This window comes from Trichosurus vulpecula, chromosome 5, assembly GCF_011100635.1.
Source record: "Trichosurus vulpecula isolate mTriVul1 chromosome 5, mTriVul1.pri, whole genome shotgun sequence".
NCBI lineage: Eukaryota > Metazoa > Chordata > Mammalia > Diprotodontia > Phalangeridae > Trichosurus > Trichosurus vulpecula.
The window spans coordinates 67,718,465-67,742,022 of NC_050577.1; the positions used below are offsets into that span (position 1 = coordinate 67,718,465).

Genomic DNA, 23,558 nt, shown 5'->3' on the forward strand with positions numbered 1-23,558 from the left:
TAAGAAAATTACAAAGAAAACAATCAAGGAAGTTCAGAAGGTGACACAGATGAACAGGGCAGTTTTGTTACTATTATGTTAGATTTTCTATATACTTTTTAAAAAATGTACAAAGTTTCTGTACATAGCAGAACTTCATAGTTTAACCTATAATCCTCTTTCTCTATCCTTTGTATACTGAAATGTTCATTCTTTTTTTATGTCTGTCAATTTCATACTGAAAAAGAAAATTCAGTGGAGACTAGGTTAAAAAACAAATACTGTTACTTAAAAAAAAGTTCAACCACAACAAAAAGATGGTACATTTAAGAATCTGATAATGTGGGTGATGACCTAAATTCCTCAATGAAGATAAACTTTTGGTTTTAAGCTTTTTTCAAAACTAATTAGTATACAAACACAAATGTTCTTCCATGTCAATTAAAAACTAAGGAAGAAAGTTTCCCTGTTTATATAATTGTACTTAATATGTGCTAACAAGTTATTTTTAATAATTTAAAAATATTTTAAAACTATTTTTTCTTGAGTAATGAAATCAGGGTATTTTCCATTACCTCAATGGCTGTGGCCTCAATTTTTTTTTTGAAGGAAGGATCTTTTACCCAATTTGCAGACTGGCAATTCAGGTTTGCTGACTAGCTGTTGTTTAAAATAATATCTTAGTACATATTTCAAATTCCTCTCTACTCCTTTACTCTTTCTAGGGCCAACAGACTATCATTCAGTGATAAAGCCAAGACACTCAATTAAGAGTTTAACTGACAATCATCAGGAGGCTACCTGTTGCCAGAACCAGATGAGAAACCATTGTGATCTTGAATTCTCTTTCCATAAAGCCATTTGAGTAAGTGGCCAGATCCTCTGGCCATGGGTCAGGTTTAATTCTGTTCTTTACTGTATCACAAAAAGAACAGGACAATCACCCAGTTGGGTTGATTCCAGAAGCCTCATTCCATAAGCCACATAATATATCTGCTGCTACAACTAGTAGTAGCAGATTCATCTTTCCCACTTTATAGGAGGGAGGCAGGGGCTCAATACTGACTTTTGGGGGAAGGCATAACCATATCTTGATGTCTTTTTAAATTGTTCTGTCCAAGAATATTGGAGGCTCTCTTGGTGAACCATATTATTCTTACAATGGAATTGATACAGAGTAAAATGAAAGTATTTTCTGCATCTATTTTCCACAAAGGAGCCAATTTAGACTTGTCCACAAGGTCTAAGTCTTTAGTTATATTAGCTATCACATCCTTGGCAGAATTTGTAGTGTGGAACCCCCTACATGGGGATTCCAAGATAAGGAGAGGTGTTTTCCTCAGCCATCACTGAGACTCCCTGATTATGTATTTGGAATTATATGGGGAGTGCCTCTTCTTCCAGTCATCAATCAACAAGGACACATATCTAGTTCTGTTAAAGTGTAGTCCTGCCCACATGGCAACTAGTATTTTAGTTAGGTAACCAGGGGTGTCGGCCACTGCGGCCAAATCACCCATGTATACCAGGGCATTAATTTCCTATCGTACAAATTACCCTCTAGTTATGTCCTTGTCGGAACACGTTATCAGTTCTAGTACGGTTAAAAATTATTGGGCTAAGAGGATGGCCCTGCCTCATTCCTGCCTAGATGTTAACGTCTGGTGTAAGGCCATCTCTCGTGTGGGTACCGGTCATGCTGTGCCAGTGGAGTCTTTTTATAACACTTATTGCTTCTTGTGCAAATCGGCCCACTTTAGTGCTTGCCATACTGTTTTGGCTACCCTACACATTTTCCTTTTATGTTTGGTTTCATACAAGATGCACTGAAACAAGAAGTGATGCTCACTGTTGCTGTCAACAGGCATGAAGACCTTTGGATACCTGCTGATGCATCCATTTCTTATATACCAATTGATGAATCTTTTAGACAAGACAGAGGTGTAAACCTTACCCATCGTGTTACTCAGGGAAATGGGCCTCCAATTGGAGGGAAGGTTCCTATCACCTTTTCTGTAAATTAAAATAGTTGTGTATCACTGATACTCCTTTGGGACATAACTGTTCTTATGTAATATATTAAAAATATTAATTTAAATATGTCCATCTGCACTGGTCTTCTTCTGGATCCAACATTTAATGCTGTCCAGTCCTGGCACTGCTTTAATCAGTCCCATACCTCAACTGGGGTAATGGCTCACAGAATGGATTCCCTGAATCAGTAGGAATGTCATGCTTCCATATTAAAGTATACATGACTATAGAAGGGGTGGCACAGGGCCAGAATAGTTTTTTAAAATATTCATACAATGTTACTGTGTGACTATGGCATATTGGGGAACTCTCGTTGGTTATTCCCTATGAGGACATGGGTGATTAGTTCTATACAGTTTCTTCAACTGGCAAGTTTCTTGTGCATTGACTATGGCCCACACTATATTTGAAATCCTTTTTCACTCTTTTGATAAAACATATTAAGATGGTCTGAAAATCCAGTCTGCTTTCATAATAGTTAAAAGTTTTAGTCTATTCATTCTGAAATGTGGTTAATCATGGATCGATTCAATTACTAGGCAGAGCTTTATAATCTGAAGTATTGCTATTAATTTCCTATTTCTATGCTTTATTTCCAGTTACGTCAATTTCAGCAATTATATCACCACTCGTATTTACTTTTGGTTTTCAAATTCTGACTTTCTTTTCGGCTTCTTCTGTACAATTAGACAGTTTGCCTGTTCTAATATTAGACCACTGGATTTTAAATGCCAACTTTCCCAGGCTACCTATGGCTCTTCTTGAGTGAGCAATGACAGAGATAGAGATTACCTTATTAGCAAAGGAGATAAACAAGACATTCTGACTAAATGTGCAGCGAGTGCAGGTACATTTGGAATCACAGCCTCCATTACTAGACACAAGGTAGAGTATATATCTGTGTTTCCTTGACACTTTCTGTATCCCTTAGTCACACAAAGTATTACTTGAATCCATTGCAGTAAAAGTCAGTCTACATCTATGGTACTTTCTTAAATGTCTGAATAAATCTCTGTGCCTTTTATAAAATTTTGGAACTGGGTCACAGATTTGGCAGTTTAAATCTATAGCCAGTGAGTAATAAGCCTATCATATAATTTTCTTTATAAATAACATCTTCATTTGAGGCTATTTGTTTAAAGCTGGTCTTAAATAATATTATTTCTAAGTTAATAAGGATAAAAATTAACTTTACAATTTGCTAATAACTCCTAATTTAATCACACTAGTTTAAATTCTCTTCTCAATATCTTTTCCTAATATTCCTCAAACCCTAACCATGTTCCTAATAAAAAATAATCAATTATCCCTACTCACTAACTTATCCTTTAGCCTATTCTATCTCTTACTGACTACTACTTTCCAGACCTTCCAAAAACTCTGTAGTTCTCAGTCTGTAATAAAATCCATAATAAAATATAACATTTAAAAAATGCTAAACTCAGTAACAATAAAAAAGATTAATCTAATTGGTGACAACAAATATCATAGTAGGAGGAAAAAGGATAATCAAATCTTTAAACAGATTTGTAGATGTATTAAAAATAGATCAAGAGACTATAAAAACTGCCAGTAAACATAGACAATTATACGGATGTCATCTCATTTAGCCTGATTTTCTAAAATTACAATCGCAAATATAAGTGACTGGTTTTAGCTTAAAGGAAAAGGACATGTCGAGCCCAGAGATTCCTCCAGCTCCAGAGCCCCTTTTCAAGCTTCTTAGCTGAGTGGCCCAGGAGAAGTCATATAAGCTTCCTGAGACTGTTTCTTCATCAATAAAATTGGGAATAACACAACTTGAACCATTTATCTTGTAAAGTTGTTGTGAGGAAAGTGTTCTGCAACCTTTGAAGTGATATAGAAATGTGAATTATGACTGTTTATTCTGTATGATATAGTTCTAAAGAAAATGCAGCACTGAAGCATTAAGTTAATATGGGAAAAAACCCCACCACCTTCAAACCTGACTTCTCCATGAGCTCTGTTTATATCTCATAAATAAATTCTAAATAAGAATAATTGTGATAAACTTACCAGTGGTTCTCTGTTTTTGACCAGTCTGATTATTTTTACTGAATCTTCCTCATCATCAATATCATCAGGCATAGGAGGTAAAACAGGATCATAATTCTTTTGGGCCACAGTGTCATGTACAGAGAGTAATGCCTACAAAAATTTTTTTAAATTATTAAAATGTTAGCCAGATGTCATCCTCCAACACAGGGGGGAAAAAAGCTCATTAAAGCAAAATCCACAAAAAACAAAATAATTTGAAAATAAGTTTTGTTGTAATAAAAAGTCCTAAGAAATCTACCGCAAAGGGAATCAGTTCTTAAGGAAATAGAATTTTGGAGGGTCGGTTCCCTATAGTGTTCATAGGATCACAGATCTAGTGGAAGGGACTTTAGAAGTCATCTATTCTAACAGTATGATAAATATTTTTCATCATTGTTATTCATTCCTTTAACCCAGACGTTAAGTAACTAGCCCTAAGTCACACAGGTAGTAAGCATAAGGTGGGGTCCAGGTCTGCTGGTTTCAGAATCAGTGCTTTTTCTACTGGAGCACACTAAAGTATTGAGAGGAATTGCATGACCCTCCTGAAGCACCATTAGCTATAAATTCGTAAGAACTAAAAGTAAAAAAAATTCTTATCTGATCATATTTTCTTATTTAATTTACCCTAGCAAGAGGTCCTCTTTTCTTTGTTTTTTGATTGTTCATTTGATAGTATGAGAGGGAGAATAATTTAGATCCCTTGCCACCAACTGGTAGTCTGAGAAATAGGAAATTTTTGTTTCCTATTTTTAACAAGAGTCATGGCACAAGCAACCACTGTGACTAGCTTATGTCTTTATCTATACCTTTCTTTTTGTGGGAGGGGCCTACAGGAGACATAATAAGTCCTACATAATGAGTCCTTTCCAACCAAATTACTAAGTTACAAGTCATAGATATAGGGCATTTTATAGATATGGACAAAGGTTAGGGTGAGAGGGAGGCTAAAAAACCCTTGCGTTAAGATATTGTAAAGATTCTAGAGACTAAATTCCATTTCCTACTCCCCAAATGCAACAAAGCACCAATGACATATATAGATCAAGCTAAGATTTGGAAATACCACAAGAACCTGAAATTCAGTATTATGTGAGTTAATCTTAGACCCTATCCAAAAATGTTTAGTTAATAAAATACCAAAAGACAAATGGTTCATCATACACTGTAATTATATATAGTTGTCCCAATATTACAGATAGCCCCTAAAGGCAACTTTACAATTAAGAAGCTCCAATGTTTTAATGATAGTGAAAGGTAGGCAATTCAGTTCAGGTATTTCATTGTAAAAGGATTTAGCCCAAACAGTCTATTCTCTTGTAAAACCCAAAATAATTAGCTATAGTAATGTTCTGAATGATAGCATAAGTCTGTGATATTTAAGTTTGTAATCTAATTATAATGTATCACTTAGAAGTAAAATTATTGAATATATACCCATAAAGTATCAAATTACTGTATTATGTGCTAATAATATTTAAGTATTACTACAAATATAAAGGTAAAGGTAATCAAGAAAATGTGAAGTAGATGGATTAATTCTATCTGTACAGTTATTCTGCCATTCTAATGATTGTATTAATATAAATAAATATTTATTAAGAAACTACTTAATGTGCCTGGCATTGTTAGTCATTGAAGATACAAGGATCAAACATAAAAATGAAAACAGTCCTTTCCTTAAAGAAGCTTACATTTTTCTGGAAGGAAAAAAAACACATGTATACAAATATAACAAATACAACAGACATAAGAAATACAAAATGATTTTGGGAAGGGGTAAGCACAAAAAACTAGGAGGGATTAGGAAAGATCCTGTGGTTCCAACTTTAAAAGAACAAGATAACTCCCAAGGCAAAGGAAATAAGGAAGAACATTGAGGAAGTGAGGCCAGAATAGGCAAAAGCACCAAGATAGAAGAGGGAAGGCCGTGTTAGGACAAGCAATTAAGCCTGTTAGGCTCGAGGATAAAATATGTGTGAAATCAATCCGAAAAGGGAAGTTGCAGTTCGTTTGTGAAGGGATCTAAGTGACAAAAAGAGGAGTTTGTATTTTATCCTGGAGTCAACAATGTGTCACTGAAGTTTCCCAAGTATGGGAGTGACATGGTCAGATCTGTGCTTTAAGAGTATCAGCTGGACTGGAGAGAGAAGAAACTAGAAGCAAAGAAATTTAGGAAGTCGTAGCAGTAGTCCAGTTTAGAGGTAATGAGGGCCTGGACAAAGGTGGTCGTCCCATAAGTGGGAAAAAAGGGAATCAATGTGAGAGACACTGTAGAGGTAAAAGCAACAAGATCTTGTAAATTAATGGTTATGGGAGGGGAAAGGTGAAGGGAGGGAGAGTGAAGAATCAAGGAAGATTCTGAGGTCATGAACCTGAAAGAAGGTGTTAATCTCACTACAGAAATAAAAATGATAGGAAGAGAGATGGGTATTGTAGGAGTAATAACTAATTTTTTATATATATTGACTTTAAGATAGTTATAGGACATCCAGGTAGAGATTTTCAGAAGTCAGGGACATGCAACTGGACTCCCTGCTCATGTTCGCTCCCACAGGATGGACCCAGGAAAAACTAAATTATCATTAAGGTCCCTCAGGACACCGGCTTCTACCTTCTGGCCTAGCTTCCAGAGTCCTTAGAACATACCACCTCTTGCCTTCTGGTTGGCTTCTGGAGGCTGCACAGTGGCAATCTCACCAGTATCTGCTAACCGCCATGATCTATCTCCTATATCATGGTAAGACTCCTAGACATTCTAGGATATACCACCTCCTGCCTGGGTTTCCCAATGTCCCCTGTGACACAACAATAACACCTAACAAGAGCATGGGCAACCGAAGTCTATGCCAGGACCTTGAGGACCTAGGCAGAGGGTGTTATAGGGAGGGGCACCTGAACCTTCTAATCACCTGCTTTCTTTAGTCGACCTCTTCATATCCACTGACACTCAGCTTTGACCCATTACATATGGTTATTAGCATACCATCAGCCTCATCCAAAGAACACTAAACCCTTGACTGCCAGAGTAGAACCTTGCTCCCTAATCCCAGGTCTATAGTTCCCCTATTTAACTCAAGGCCTACTCCAAATCTGTCTGTTCCTTTCACTGTAGTACTCTTCCTCCACAGTTAACAAACTTCCCTTTGTCTTGGATCTGTTCCTCTCTCACTTCTATGTTCTGACATTCAGTCAGTAAATGCTTCTTACTATGTGCTAGGGACATTCTGAGTGCTGAGAATTGGCTCCTGCTGGATGACACTAAATCCCTGGTTATCCTTTCTGGTTCCACATATTCACTTACCCCTCTTTTACTCAATTATTAGTCCTAGTCGGGGAGTCACAATACTACCTGCTTCTCATTACCACTTCTAGCACCACCCCCCTTCTGCTGCCACTCAGGAACCTTCCTCCTTTAAGATCTGCGCAATCCAAGTTCATCTTGTAATCTTAGTGGCTGTTATCTACTGACTCCCAGGATGTTCTCCTCTGCAGAGATTAGTTTCTGGCTCACAGTATCCCTTTTCACTCCAACTTCTTCTATACTAGGGCATTTTAGCACACATGTTTAACTTCACTCAACTATCCTAAATTTGCAATTCCTCAATCCAGTGAAGTCCTATGACCTCCACCTCCACCCCACCTAAGCTATACATAGAGAAGGTCAAACCTTTCATCTTGTCATAACCCACCAGTGTTTCAGAACACCAAAATTCTTCGATGCAACAATAATCTTTATTATTCCATCTCTTCATATGCTTAACTGCTACTAAGCTCATTGTTTGTCTCCATTTGACCAGCAATCCCTCGACTCATACTCTGCCAGGCTATCATCCCTGCTATGGCTATACTCATCCCCCTTCCCAAACTGGACTCGTCTGCGAACTCTGCAACATTCTTATCATCTTCTTCTTTCACTCCTACCTATGTGCTGTTGAATAGAGATGAAGGGAATCATGAAACTGTGCTGACCAGATTCATGGAAATTTTATATTGTCTAATGTCAACAGGTCCCTTGCTGTAGCAATGCAATCCTTCTACTCCTTCCTAATCAATTCTTTATACCACTCACTATAATACCTACTCCAAAAATAATCTTTTTTCAAGTCTCCCATAACTTCTCTTAATACGTCCTTTCTGCCAAGGACCCCATTTTGTTGTTGTTTCTTCATTTTTTCAGTCATATCTGACTCTTCCTGACCCCATTTGGGGTTTTCTCAGCAGACATACAGGAGTGGTTTGCCATTTCCTTCTCCAGCTCATTTTACAGATGAGGAACAGAGGCAAAAAGGGTTGAGTGACTTCCCCAGGGTCACACTGCTAGGAAGCGTCTGAAGCTGGATACTCAGGAAGATGAGTCCTCTTGACTCCAGGTCTGGCGCTCTATCCACTGTGCCACCTAGCTGTGCTTAAGAACCTCATACTTGCCTGAAAAAATTAAGGCCATTTATCGGCAGCTCCCTCATCTCCCGTTTCTCATCTCAAATCTCCATTATCATCTCCCACTATCTCCTTCACTCTGCTCTCATATGAAGGGCTCTGTTCCCTCAGTTCTTCCCTATGCCATCACCCCTGCTGGGGTTATATTTACATCCTTTCTCAATCTTGACCTAACTTATATAAACCAGTTCACCTTGACACTCTTGAATCTCTTACTCCTTCGTCCTATTGCTGCTGGTATTTTGCCAAGGTGCTCTTTAAATCTACCTATGAACCCAATCCCTCTAGCAGACTGCCTGTCTCTCCTCACCTAACAGTTTCTTTCCTGTTGCTTATGAACATGACCAAGCCAGTACCATTTTTAAAAGACCTTAACTGCTCTGATTATCTCTGCTAACTATGCTTTGGTACTTCTTAGATTCCCACTCCAATAGGCTATTGTAATTTACAGCTTTGGAACATACCACAAGGTAAAAGCCAAGGTCTAAAGTTAGTCACCTACGTTTCTACTGAAAAATGGTTTCCTTAGAGCTATACTCTGTGTTGTATAATGACTGGACAGAAATATGACTTGTATTAGAACTCCAAATACTATGTTTCAAATTTCTAACCTATTCCATTAGTGTAGAACACAATTTTTAGTTTCTAGACATAAATTAGCAGTTTAAAATTTTTACCAAATGTCTTGCATTTGTTCTATTTAAATATGCCATTATTGTATTCACTTAAGTTATACTTATGAATTTATTTTGAACACATAATTCCAACGTTAAGCAGAGGGTAAAGGCACTTAGCTTACTTTGTGTATTTAAAGGGATGGATGCATATATTTATCACATTAAATATTTGTGTGTACAATTCCACTGTATAGTCTAAGTTTATTTACTTCAGTCTATATGTGCTAACAGTAATACTGTTGTCCATAAAGGTCTATAGTCTCATTCATTTAGTTTTTTCTATGGACATCAGAATTGTCAGCAACTTTTCTTTTAATATTGTCAGAGAAGCCACCTAAAATGGGAGGCTCTTCCAAGTAAGGTGGCCTTTCAAGCAAATACTTTAGGGAAAGCAATAGATTAATTATGCAGGATATTATGCAGCTCAGAGTTAGGAAGGGCCTCTGATATCATTCATTTCAATTTAACAAACATTTACTAAGCGCCTATGACATACTTTTGCTAAGATCGGGAAAACAGATGAAAATAGGAATTTCAGCAGCCAAGAATTTATATTCTACTTCGGGATTACAACACAGACTAAATGGATACAAGACAATCTGAAGAAGAAATAAGTGTTAACTGCTATTTGGGTCAATGAAAGGTTCTAAATTAGAGCTGGTCATTGCTCTGAACCTGAAAGGAAGGTAAGAATATGAGAAGCAAGGTGAGACATGCAAGCTCTGATTGATGAGTTAAGGACTAGTAAAGTAGGAGAGAGAGCCTGGAACAAAGTGAAGGGGAATTACTACAAACAAATTTGGAAAGCAAGGTGGAAGGCACATTATGAGGAAATCTAAGTAAATAGCACACTGAGCTTCTATTTTACTCTAGAGGCAAAAGGAAAACACTAAAGATTTTGGAGCAGAAGAATAACAGGGTAAGAGCTGTCTTATTAAGTATCTATCTGTGTACCAAAGATACAAAGAATACCCCCCCCCCAAAAGGCCTCTATTCTACTAAAGAGAAATAATATACACAGATCAAACTATAAGAATTCATTAAACTTCTATGTTCCAGATGTTGTTAGTTGCTAGGAATACCATGACAAAAACAAAACAGCATCTGCAGTATGCTTAATTTCAATCAAGAGAAACAACTCATACATATATAAGTCCCTCAGTTAGTCAATAACTACTTCTTAAGCGCCTACTATATGCCAGAGGCAAAAAACAGTCCCTGCCCTCAAGGAGCTCAAACTCCAAACGGGGAGAACAATATATAAACAGATCCATATAAACAAGCCACATATAGGACAAACTGAGAATAATTAAGAGAAGGAAGACACTAGAGTTAAGAGAGTTTGGAAGAGATTTCCTATAAAAGATAGTATTAAAATATAAACAGATTTAATTTTAAAGACGGATAAAAGTTAAATATTATGTATCTGGGGGATAGAGTGGGGAGCATTAGCTGGGGAATCAGGAAAAGCCTCAGATAGGGCAAGAGAAGGGAACAAGCATTTATTAAGTGCTTACTATGTGCCAGACACAGCACTAAGTGCTTTTACAAATATTACTTCATGTGATCTTCACAACATACCTGGAGGTAGGTGCTATAATAATTCCCATTTTACAATTGAGGAAACTGAGGCAGACAGCATTAGGTGACTTCCTTGCCCAGGGTCACACAGTTGGTGAGGGTCTGAGGCCACACTGGAACTCAAGTCTTCCTAACTCCAGGCCCAGCCCTCTCTGACCACTAGTTGCTTCTATAGGAAGTAACATGTGACCTCAACTTTGGGGGAAGTTAGGCATTCTAAGAAGAAAGGTTAGGAAATCTAATGCTTTAAAGGCATGGAGGATAGTTAGTACAAAAGCATGAAAGTGGAGATGGAATGTAGTATATGTAGAAGAACAAGTAGCCCAATGGGTAGCTTCGACATGGAATGTGTGAAAAGAAGCAATGTATAAACTCGACAAGGTAGGCAGAAGCCAGACTGTGCAGAATTGTGTTACTGAGAAATATTTCTATTTTAAACCAGAGGTTTAAAGGCAATAGAGAACCAATATGGATTTCTGATCAGAGGAATGATATGGTCAGTGAATCATGTTTTAGAAATATTTATTTGGCATCTGTGTGGATGATTCGGCATCTGTGTGGATGATAAATTGGAAAGGGGAGAGACTTAAGGTAGAGAGATCAATTATGAGGAGATGAGGGCCTTAACAAGAGTGATATCCATGTGAACAAAGAGAGAGACACGGATAAGGCAGATTTTCCGGGGGAAGAATCATCAAAATTGACAATTGCTCAGCTCTTTAGAGGTAAGTGATGGTGAAGATTTGAGGATGACTTCAAAATTACATGATGCATCTGAGGATCCTACAGGACATACAGTGAGAAATACGTAACGAGTCATTGATAAAAGTGGAATGAAACTCAGGAGAGAAACAAGGGTTGGATATCTAGGTCTGGGACTCATCAGTATAGAGATCATTGAACCTGTGGGAGCTGATGAGTTCACCAAAAGAGAGGGCGTGGAGAGGGGGAAAAAAAAGAACTAGGAAAGAGCATTAGGGGACACCCAAAATGTGAGCAAAGGAGACAATCTACTGGAGGAGATAGGATGGAATGAGATCACTTATATATGATGTGGGGTTGGCCTTGGCAAAGAAAAAAGCTACTTCATTATGTGAGACAAAGGTGAAAAAGGAGATAGTATCAGAAGGCATCTGAGTGATGTGATGTATGGAGGAAGGGAGAAAAGGAAGCTCTCAGTAAATGGTCTCAATTTTTTCAGTAAAATATGAGGCAAGGTTCTCATCTTATGAGGGTAGGGGAAAAGCGAGGCACTCACTGGAGGTATGAGAAGGGACGAAAAGATTTGGAAGAGCCACTATAGTGAGTGCAATAGTGTGCTAACTAGGGAAGTACAAAAGGATTATATAGCGGCAGTGTAAGTTTAGTTGAGGTTACATAATATAAATTTGCAATGGACCCAGTTAGGATAGTTGTATGATTTTCTCCACCTTCATACAGTAGCATAAGATTGAAGATGGGAAGGGTCTAAGGCTGAGGTTTCATAAGGCACAATCAGTGATACGATAAAGGGGCAAGGGACTCGAGAGAAGACAACAGTATAGAATTGAAGTGGTTCACCAAGGGGTCAAGGTGTTAATTGATGAGTAGGGCTAGTTCAGGGATAATGGCCTGGGACAGAGCTGAGGTGTTGAGTAATTAGAGGTGATAGCTAGATAAAGAACAAGGCTTGATTTTGGAAGCTAAAGGGAGAGGTGGAAATCCAATAAATTGTGATCAGATAAGGGAATAATTTTATGGCATATACTTGCTGTGTTAAGGCAAAGTAAATCTTTTGTTCAATGTTCAATGACTTGCAAGTGCCTCATTTCATGCCAACTCTGCATCTAAACTAAGACAGCTACTTCCAACACTTAAGACAATTTTAATTTGTACTAGATGCTTTACTCATGCTTGGACTTAATAAGGAGAAGACAAAAGATAAAGAATGATGTTAAAATTGTTTGATTGTGAAGGGCCACTACAAGGGAAACACTAACAACTGGGTGGAGGAATGGGGGGGGGGATCAGGAGTATTGCTGGAGATGACTTCTGAGGTGAGCCTTAAATTAAGCAAGGCAATCCTAAGAGGTGGAAGTGAGGTGGGTGACAACACACATGGAGGTGAGAGACAGTATGTCATGTATAAGGAAGAGCTAGTAGGCTGGAAGGTGAAGCACATGAAGGGTAGTAACCTGAACTCGATCTGTTAAGGGAGGCTACAGAAAACTGTGGAAGGTTTTAAGTCCCAAACAAAGGAGTACGCATTTTGTCCTAGAGGCAATAAGGAGTCACTGAAGCCACTTGAGTATGGAAGTGACAATGGTCAGATCTGTGCTTTAAGAATATCAATTTTATAATTCAATGCGAAGTTATACGTGATAGTTATATGAGATTCCATGCCGTCTTGGGGAGGGAGGGGAGAAAATCTGGAACTCAAAATTATGTAGAACCGTGTGTGGTAAACTAAAAATAAATAAAGAAATTTTAAAAAATATATCCATTTTAAACTGGTATGGAAAAGAAATTGGAGAGAAGATAGGGCAATAATGGTTGTCCGGGTAGGAGGCGATGTGGGCCCAAATGAGAATGCTGACTACGAGTAATGAAGAGGAAGGGTGTAAACAAAAGGGGAAAGATGTGAAAGCTGTCCTGAGGACAGAATCAACAAAATCTAGCAACTGATTAATGGGGAGTTCTAAGTGAATGAAAAGAATGAAGGACGACTGCAAGATTGTGAGACTTGGTGACTATAAGGATGGTGTAAGAGAGGCAAAGAAAAGCTATTTCAGACATGATAAATTTGAGATGTCTATGGGAAACCCAAGTGGAGATATTCAGCAGGCAACTGATTATGCAGGATTGGAATAGAGGAGAGAGAAGTAATAGAGTTTTGGCATCATTTCTCTAGAAAACAACCGAACCCATGAGAAGTGAAAATATTCAGAATATGAAAATTGAAGAGAAAAGCGCCCCGATAAAAGCTGCAGCAGAGAATAACACCGTTTAGTGGGAGGGAGAACAGATGATAATTTATTAAAGAGACTGAGGAATGGTCAGATGGGTAGGAGAAGTATCACAGAAAACAAGAAAGGAGAAAATATACACAAGGAGGGATTAGTCAACAGTGACACCACAGTAGAGAAGTCAAATAGGAATAGGATTTGAAAAAAGGCCAGCTTCGGCAGTTAAGATATTACTCTGTAGAGAACAAATATGTTCTTTCAAAAAAATGTTTTCTTTTTATTATTTTGACCTTGGCAAACATCAAGAAAAACGAATATTTCCTTATACAAAGAAACAAGAAAATTTCATATGAAAACATGAAGCTCTATTATGTGGTTTTTCTAAAATATAGATTAAATAAAACAAAGTAGTTCCAACACTGGCCTCCTTGTCTGTGTCCCTTATTGAACTTCCTCCTGCTCAGTTCTGTATATTAATGCTTCACTGATGCTCTTTTCTCTCTTTTATTTTTGTATTTCTATCACTATATCCCTCCCCAACTTTCTCCCTAAAAAAATAAAAAATAAAAACATTATTTTGTAACAAATATAGTTAAGGAAAACAAATCAACACAATAGCTATTTCTGAAAATGTATGCCTCATTTGCATCTCAAGGGAAGGGAGGAAGGAAGAAAGGAAGGAGAGATAGAAGAGAGGGAGGAAAGATGGAAGGGAGGGAGGAAGGAAGGGAGAGAAGGAGAGCATTAAGTGCTACTACCTGGCAAGTACTAAGGATACAAATACAAAAGGGACAACAGTCTTTGTCCTCAAGAAATTTATAAAAAATAAATGTTTGTTGCTAACTTTTATTTTCTTATTACAGATATCAGTGATACGATAAAGGGGCAATCTATACAGATTTCCACCTGTATGCCTCTCCCTTCCAGAATGTTAAACTATACTTGTAAAGAGCACAGAAGAAAAAAAATGAACCTAATGAAGGCTAAGCAACTTGTGCAAGGCTATATCATGTTCAGTGATAAGCTTGAGCCTCAAAATCAGGTCTTTTGATGCCAAGTTCAATGGTCTTTCTACTATATCACCCTGTCTCTTCTGAAAGTTCATATTAGAAATGATTTTTAAAGGATTTTGTCATCATCATCACCACCATCAACAACAAGCATTTATTAAAACACTACAATCGTGCCAGGCACTGTACCAAGCACTGAGGATACAAAGAAATGAACAGAAAGAGCCCTTGCCCTCAAAGAGATCACATTCTAAAGGAAAGAACAACAGGCAAACAACTACATACATACAAGGCACATGTGGCATAGTTGTGAGGTAATTTTAAAGAAAAGGTACTGGGGAGGTGGCTGGGGGGAACTAGGGAAGGTCTCTTCTAGAATGTGGGATTTGAGATGAATCCTGAAGAAAGCAAAGGAAGCCAGGAGGTAGAAATAAGGAGAGAGCATTATGGGCAAAGGGGACAACCAATGAAAAGACATGGAGTTAGAAGATGGAACATTGTGAACAAAGTTATTTGACAGCAAGTCGGTCAGTGAAACTAGATCAAAGAGCAGGTGGTGGAGAGTTAAGTATAAGACTGAAAAAGCGGAAAGGGACTAGGTCGTAAGGGGCTTTAAAATCTAAACAGAGAACTTTGGTTTTGACTCTGGAGGTAATTGGGAGCCACTGACATTTACTGGGGGGGGGGGGGGGGGGGGGGGGAATGACCTGAACACCCTTGTGCTTAAGGATGATCACTTTGATAGCAGAATGAAGGATGAAGGGGATCGGGGAGAGGCTTGAAGCAGAGGGGCCAACTAGACTGCTACTGCAACAGCATCAGCATGATGTAATGAGGGCCTGCACCAGCATGGTGGCTGTGTGAATACAAAGAAGGGGGCCTACAGAAGAGATGTACACCGGTAGAAATGACAAGACTTGGTCACAGATTGGATATTTGGAGTGAAGGCAAATGCAGAGTCATCCTGGGTGAATGAGAGGATGCTGAACATTAATAGAGAAATTTGGAAGAGTAGAGAGCTTTGAAGGAAAGATAAGTGGTTTAATTTTAGACATGGTGAGTTTGAGCTGTCTAGAGGACATCCGAGATGTCCCACAGGCAGTTGGTGATGTGAGAACAGAGGTCAGGAGAGAGGTTACAGCTGACCATTAACATTCCATTCCAGTTATTTCAGTCATAATACAGAGTCCCAAAAGTCAGTACAGTGTTAAATTACTAAGGTATTAACAATTCAGCTGCTTAATCCCTTATTGTTTCTTCTTGGGCTGGAAGTGGTGGGGAAGGTCTCTCACTTGTGGTCCTGGCTGCCATCAAGTCCCAAATCCCAATCTGCTTTACCTACAGGAATCACCCAGGAGTATGATCGAGTCTGAGGGCAGGGCAGGCTGAGCCTCTAGGGGGGTAACCCCTTGAGGCCAGGTAGATGGCTAGTGTGACTAGGGCTGAAAAATACAGACTGCTTCACAAATTTGCATGTCATTCATAGGCAAAGGCCATCTATACCATTCTAATTTCAGTGTATGTGCTGCTGAAGCAAAGGCATGATTAAGTTTTAGTAGTTTAAAAGTGCACCAAGACTTCTAGAATTCCCTGGATAAATAACTTAGATATCTAGATTCTAGAGATGAGAATTTTAACAATATATTTTATTCAGAAGCTATTAAAATCCCATACAGTAAATAAACATTTTAAAAACGTTGTGAATGGCTTAATGACAATACAATGATACTTAGGTTTTTTCCTCACTCTACAGGGACTATGCTTACTGGAGATTCAGCGATTTTGAGGAAACTGACACTGATGAGTATGTTAAGATGGAGTAAGGCTCTGGGACAATAGTCAAAGTAAAAGAGCTTAAAAACATGTAAGAACTCATGGTCAGGGGAAGTTTTCCCTCACCAGTGGGTCAGAGCATAACTTTCATGTGGCTGTTTCTTAAAATATGGAATATTTCCAGGAAACTGGAGAAGAAAAATGGAAATTTATATAAATGTTAACATAATTTTCCTATAATACTAACACATTAAGTGAAAACATACTTTAAAGCATCCAATTCAGAGATCTAACTTCAAAAAGTATGCTCTAAGCTTATATTTTATATTTTATTTTTTAAAAATTCAAACTGTACTGCTTCCTTTAACTACTTATATTTTTAATGCATTACTTCTTAATTAAAACCGAGTAACTATATCTTCAAAAAGGCTATCAAATCATGAAAATTCTATGGAAAATATGCAACAATGATTGCTAATGGGTAATTTAACAATTTTAAAAATTGAATAAACTAACAAACAGGTATTGAACGCTTAGAATTTCACCAATTACATATCACAAATTAAGAGTAGCTAGCATTAATATAGAGCTTTAAGGTTTGCAAAGTACTTTACAAATATCTCATTTTATCATCATGACAATCCTGGGAGGTAGGTGCTATTATTATCCCCCTTTTATAGATGAGGAAACTGAGGGAGACAGAGATAATGTGACTTGACCAGGGATACACAGCTGGTAAGTAACTGAAGCAGACTATGAACTAAAGTCTTCCAGACTCCAGGCCTATTCCTTCCCTAGTTGCCTCATACCTAGGTTTTGATTCCAAATTCAGCTTCTTTCCATTGAATCGTACACTTTATGCTACATGGTGTTGGAGTTACACAGATACAGAATTACAAAATTTCAGGGTAATGGTAGTAGCTCAAAATAGCTCATTTCATGGGACAGTTCTGTAATTTTTCTCCTTATATCAACATCCATCCATTCTTGATTCTACCCTAAGGGGCCTCTACCCCCTCTGCTAAATGAAGGCCCTTTGTCATATCATCCCTTCCCCCATCTCCAGGAAAATCAACCCACAAAGAGTTTATATTCTAGTTATGAAGTCAAGGAAAAAACAGGAAAAGGCTTAAGCAATATCTGAAATAAAAAAGTTCAACAAAATAATAGATGAGTTATCTTAATGCAGCAGATGACTGCCAAATGAATGATGTAAGTAATTGTTATAGCACACACAAAACAAAGCTCTGGATAAATATTAATATTCAATATTCTTGATTACATATAATCGCATATTGTTATACATTTTTCCTACTTGGCCATGGAATCACTTCTACATCTTAAATATATAAAAAACATTTTAAAACGTATACACATGTAGTTCCATATTAGTCCCTTTACCGTACTAATGCTCTTGGCAGGCAACACTTTTAGTTAGCTAATATTCATCTTATAGTCTATTTTCCTGTTTTGACTAGAGTAAATATTAATCCCTCAATATACAGATTTCCTTATAAAAAAAAGGTAATTCCTTGATGGAAATCTCATGTCCACTGACCTCAAGTGATGGATTTACCTGTTGTACTGAGGAATTTGCAGGAAATAGAAAACAAGACACTGTGCGTCGTCAAGTTTACACAGTCTCATAGCTTAGAACCCTCTAAGATCAACTCCACATTGTAGCTGTTCTTCAGGTCCATATAACAGTAAGCTCAGCTAATAACATTGGATGTAGTAGATTTATTTCTCCAGATGGAAGCTTAACCACTCTCCCCAACCCACCCCAAATTGTGGCTTTTTCATTTTCTTTCTACAGGGTGCCCCTAAAGTCTGGACACACAGGAAATCTCATTAACATCTCATTAACCGTTTCACTATGTTGTTCAGCAACTTCTTTTTCTGGGGTATGCTAAAGGAGAAGGTGTACTCAATGAAAATCACAGATGCAACACTTGATTGAACGCATAAAAAGTGAATGTGCTAAAATCAACGGCAATGTGGAGTTATTGCATCGAGTTCACGTGAATCTTGCAAAGCGCATCAACCTTTGCATCACAAATGATGGAAATCATATTGAAGATGTTATTTGTTAATATTCCAATTAAATAAAATGTGGTTGAAAATTTCATTCATTTCATTTTCTGAAAATATGCATTTTTGCCTATGTGTCCAAACTTTAGGAACACCCTGTATATCTGGTACCTTGTATCACAGAAAGAACTTATATTTGACAAAGAAATAAACAATTTTTGACCAATAAATCTCACAAAGCTTCACTCTCTCAGTTCACATATTTTCAAAGGTGTCTACAAGTTTATTTCACAGAGGGGAAAATGTGAAAAAAGCAATGACTTTGGAGTCAGAAGACTTGGGTTTAAGTTCTAAGTCATTTAACTGATTTTGTTAAAAAGACTTAACTGACATTATCTGACCTCAGCTTCCTCATCTGTAAAATGAAGGACTAGATGGCCTCTCTAGGGTTCCTTCCAGCTCTAAGTCTATTCTTCTGTTTTTTTTTCCCCTAACACAATCAGGCAAATCAGTCTAATAGATATCCTATAGAAAAAGTAAGATAACCTTCTGACTTTTAAAGTATAATAAGAAACTGTGATTTCTACACAGTGAGTCTGTGGAATTTAAACAAAATGTTCCAATTTTATCCACTTGAGCTTGCCTTGTCAAAGGAAAAAACAACAGCAATAACAAACTGAGTTTCCCAACACAAATCACCTCCAGAATGAAGATGTGCTTACTTCTTTTTTAAAACCAGAAGTTGTAGCCCATAGGCAACTTCTGGTTCCAACTGGGTTTGGCTGTATTTTAAAAGATATTTCTCTAGTGTGGACCTCTGAAGACCAAAGGGGAACCATCACTTAACAAAAATGGAACAAAGACTAATCCATTGAATCTGATGAAGAGATTTTTCTCCAAACTCAATGTTGAACAAAAAGCATTAAAAATGGAAACTTTCTTATGGTTTTATTTACATAAAGAAAAAAACAGCAATGAACTGGCTAGTTTGGCAAAGATGGTGAAATTATCAATTAGTAAAAAAATTTATTAGTCAAAAAGAACATTTGAATAAATTAATCCATCAAAGTACTAGCCCTACAGAGACTGAGGTCAAAGGAGCTAGGATTAAAACCAAGAATCACCTACCCAGCAAAACTGAGTATCATGCTCCAAGGCAAAATATGGACTTTCAATAAAATAGAGGAATTTCAGCTTTCTCAATTAAAAGACCAGAGCTTTTCGAATACAAGAATCAAGAAAAGCATGAAAAGGTGAACAAGAAAGAGAATTCATAAGGGACTTACTAAAGTTGAACTGCTATGTTTACATTCCTACATGGAAAGATGATGTGTGTAATTCATGAGACCTCAGCATTAGGGGCGTCGAAGGGGATGTAGACAGAGGGCATGGGGTGAGTTGAATATGAAGGGATGATATCTAAAAACTGAAATAAATTTAAGGGGTGAGAGAGGAATATATTGAGAGAAGGAGAAAGGGAGAGACATCTCACATAAAAGTGGCAAGAAAAAGCAGTTCTGTTGGAAGGGAAGAGGAGGCAGGTGAGGGGGAATAAGTCAATCATACGCTCATTAGATCCAACTTGAGGAGGGAATAACATACACACTCAATTGGGTATCTTACTCCGCAGGAAAGTAAGGGGAAGGGGATAAAAAAGGGGGGATGACAGAAGGGAGGGCAGATAGGGGGAGGAGGTAATCAAAAGCAAACACCTTTGAAAAGGGACAGGGGCAAGGGAGAAAACTGAATAAAGGGGGACAGGATAGGATGGAAGGAAATATAGTTAGCCTTTCACAACATGAGCATTGCGGAAGTATTTTACATAACGATACATGTGTGATCTATTTTGAATTGCTTGCCTTCCTAGGGAGGGTGGGTGGGAAGGGGAGAGGGGAGAGAATTTGGAACTCAAAGTTTTAAAAGCAGATGCTTAAAAATTTTTTTAAAAAGTTGTTTTTTGCAAAAAAATAAAAATAAAAATAGAATTATATCATGCAACAATTACATGATGAAAGGTTATAAACCAATTTTTGGACTAAAAATAAATTAGGGTTCAATGATTATGCAGTGGAAATGATTGTGTGGTAAAATATAGTACAAATATGGATAAGAAAGTACACACTGAGTAAGAGAAAAAAATCATTCTTTACATTACATATACCAGAATGAGTGAGTACCAATGTATTCTCATCAGCCTATGCTGCTCAAGACAGGGATCCCAGCTAAGATGACAGCAGACAGAAACCACTACTACATCTGCATTGGAGTATTAAATATCAAAATCAATAGACAAAGAGGCAAAAAGATGAGCCAGGAAGACGTGAGTTCAAATCCAGCCTCAGACATTTACTAGCTATGTGACTCTGGGCAAGTCACTTCACCCTGTTTGCCTCAGTTTCCTCCTCTGTAAAATGAGAAGGAAATGGCAGTGTCTTTGCCAAGAAAGCCCCAAATGGTGTCAGAGAGAGTCAGACATGACTGAACAAAAACAGAAACAGGAACTAAGTCAAGGGTAAAGAAAAGTTTTTAGTTAAAGGTCACTGTTCTCCAGCCTAGTGCCCTTTCTGCATAAATACCTTTTTACTTGTGGTAGATATTAGAAGGCTAGTGGAAAGATAGGCACATAATGTTGACAGAAAACAATTTGGAATTAGGCTAAGGAAGTGATTAAAATGCTTTGACCTAAAGATCCATTACTAGGACTATGTTTCTAAGGAGGTCAATGATAAAAAAGATTGTATCATATATACTAAAATCACAGAAATTGGGGCAGCTAGGTGGCACAACGAGTAGAGCACTGGCCCTGGAGTCTGCAGGACCTGAGTTCAAATCCAGCCTCAGACACTTGACATACTTACTAGCTGTGTGACCTTGGGCAAGTCACTTAACCCCAACTGCCCTGCCTTCCCCCCTCCAAAAAAACAAAAACAAAATTGCAGAAGTTTTTGTAGTAGTAAAGAACAGAAAACAAAGTAGATACCCAGTTATAGGGAATGGTAAGAAAAGTGTGGTGCATGAACATAACAGAATATTATTGTATAGTAAGAAATGATGAATATGATAAATATAGAGAAGCATGGGAAAACTCATAAACATACACAAAAGAAAGCAAGCAAAAGCAGAAAAACAATATAGGAGATAACTACAATAATACAAGTGGAAAAACAACAAAACAATTGAAACTAAATGCTGTGAAATTATAACGGTCTTTCCCTCTCTGTGTCATATAGTTCAGTGACTACGGGAATAGAACACAGAATACAATCCCAGATTTTTCACAATTAGTACCTTGGTTTCATTAATTCTTTCATGCAAACTTTTCAATTTGGTTAAGAAAATTTCCCTAAAACATACCTAAGAAGAAAGTACCTAATCTAGCTTTCATCTAAATTTTTCTAATGCTGTGATTTTTTTATATTCAAATCATGAATTCAATTTGAGCTTACTATGGCACATGATGTAAATGGTGTTATAAGCTTAATTCTGCTTTCTAGTTTTCCAAGTAGTTCTTTTTCAAATAGGCAGTTCTTACCCCACTAATACATGTTTTGAGGTTTACTCAACACATTGTTATTGAATTCAATTTTATCTAGTGTGTTCCACGCCAAATACTTTTGATGATTTCTGCTTTGTAGTAAAATTGAAGGTCTTGACAGTCTGGTCCCCTTTCACGCCTATTCCCCTCCCTAATTTCTAGTGATATTCTGGAGCTTTTGTTCCTCTAAATAAAAGTCATGCCTTCATAGTTCAAATTAAATAGCAAATCTCAGAGTAAATATATCTGAAACACAATTTGTCAGCTCCCCTTCCCCTCCCCAACCCTTCCTTCTTCTTGACTTTCCCATTACTGTCAGAGGCAGTCCTCATGTCATCCCCAACTCCTCACTCACACTCATTCTACACACCCAATCTATTGTCAAATCTTGTCATTTCTACCTTCATGTCTTTTGTAGACGTCCCCTTTCCGACATTCATACAACTCTGACTGCAGTAAAAACCCTCTCATCACCTCTTACCTGGGCTTTTGCAAGAGCCTTCTCATTGGTCTCCCTGACTCAAGTATCTCCCCAATCTAATTTATCCTTCACCTAGCTGGTAAAATGATTTTCTCAAAGCAAAAGTCTGAACACGTCACCCCACTACCCAATCAAAGGAACTCCCTATTACTTTAAAGATCTAACATAAAATTTTGCTTGGCCTTTAAAATTCTTCCGAGCCTGGCCTCCTCTTGTCTTTCCAGTCTTATCACACTTTGTTCCCCTCATCAGAACTCTGATACAGCAACACAGTCTTACTAATGGTTCCTTATGCAGGGCATTCCAACTCACTGTTATCTAGAATGCCCCCCCCATCTCATCAATTCTTGTCTAGAATATCCTCTCCCTCTCTCTCACCAATTTTTGTCTAGAATGCCCTCTCTCTCTCTATCTCACCAATTCTTGTCTAGAATGCCCTCTCTCTCTCTGCAGCCTGACTTTTCCTGTCTTACTTACAGGTTCACCTCAGGAGGCCTTTTCCAATTCCCTTTACTGCTAGCACTTTTCCTTTAAGACTTACTTTCCACTTATCCTATAAATATTTTGTATATTCCTAAGTATTTGTATGTTGTCTACCCCAAGAGAATATGAACCCTTGATTCTGTTTCTGCCTTTCTTTACAACTGCAGCATTTTTGCACAGGGCTTGACAATCAGTAAGCACTAGTCTCAGCTAAAGTCTCACCTTCTGCAGGAAGCCTTTCCCAAGCATCTTGACTCTCAGTGCTTTTCCTGGAGTGCTATCTCCAGTTTATCCTGTATTTCTCTCACTTGTACAGAAAGGACTGGTTTGTTTTTAAGGGTTTTTTCTCTTCTTTATACACCTACTACTTACAGCAGTGCCTCGCACATACCACAATATATGCTTGTTGACTGATTAAAAAAACCCCAAAACCTGCAAGTTAATTTAAGTAATATTGTCCTTTTTTTTTTTCATACTGACATGGCCTAGCATTAGTATCCCTCCAATTATTTAAATTGTTCTTTATTCCTT

General features: G+C 37.6%; 1 protein-coding gene across 1 annotated transcript in view; it reads right to left on the reverse strand.

Annotated features, from left to right (window-relative positions):
• MPP7 (membrane palmitoylated protein 7) overlaps positions 1-23,558 on the reverse strand; it is a 255,931-nt gene that overhangs the window by 84,946 nt on the left and 147,427 nt on the right. The window contains exon 6 of the mRNA XM_036759638.1: positions 4,051-4,182. Within this exon, the coding sequence (XP_036615533.1) occupies positions 4,051-4,182 (132 nt within the window). The remainder of the gene's footprint in view (positions 1-4,050; positions 4,183-23,558) is intronic.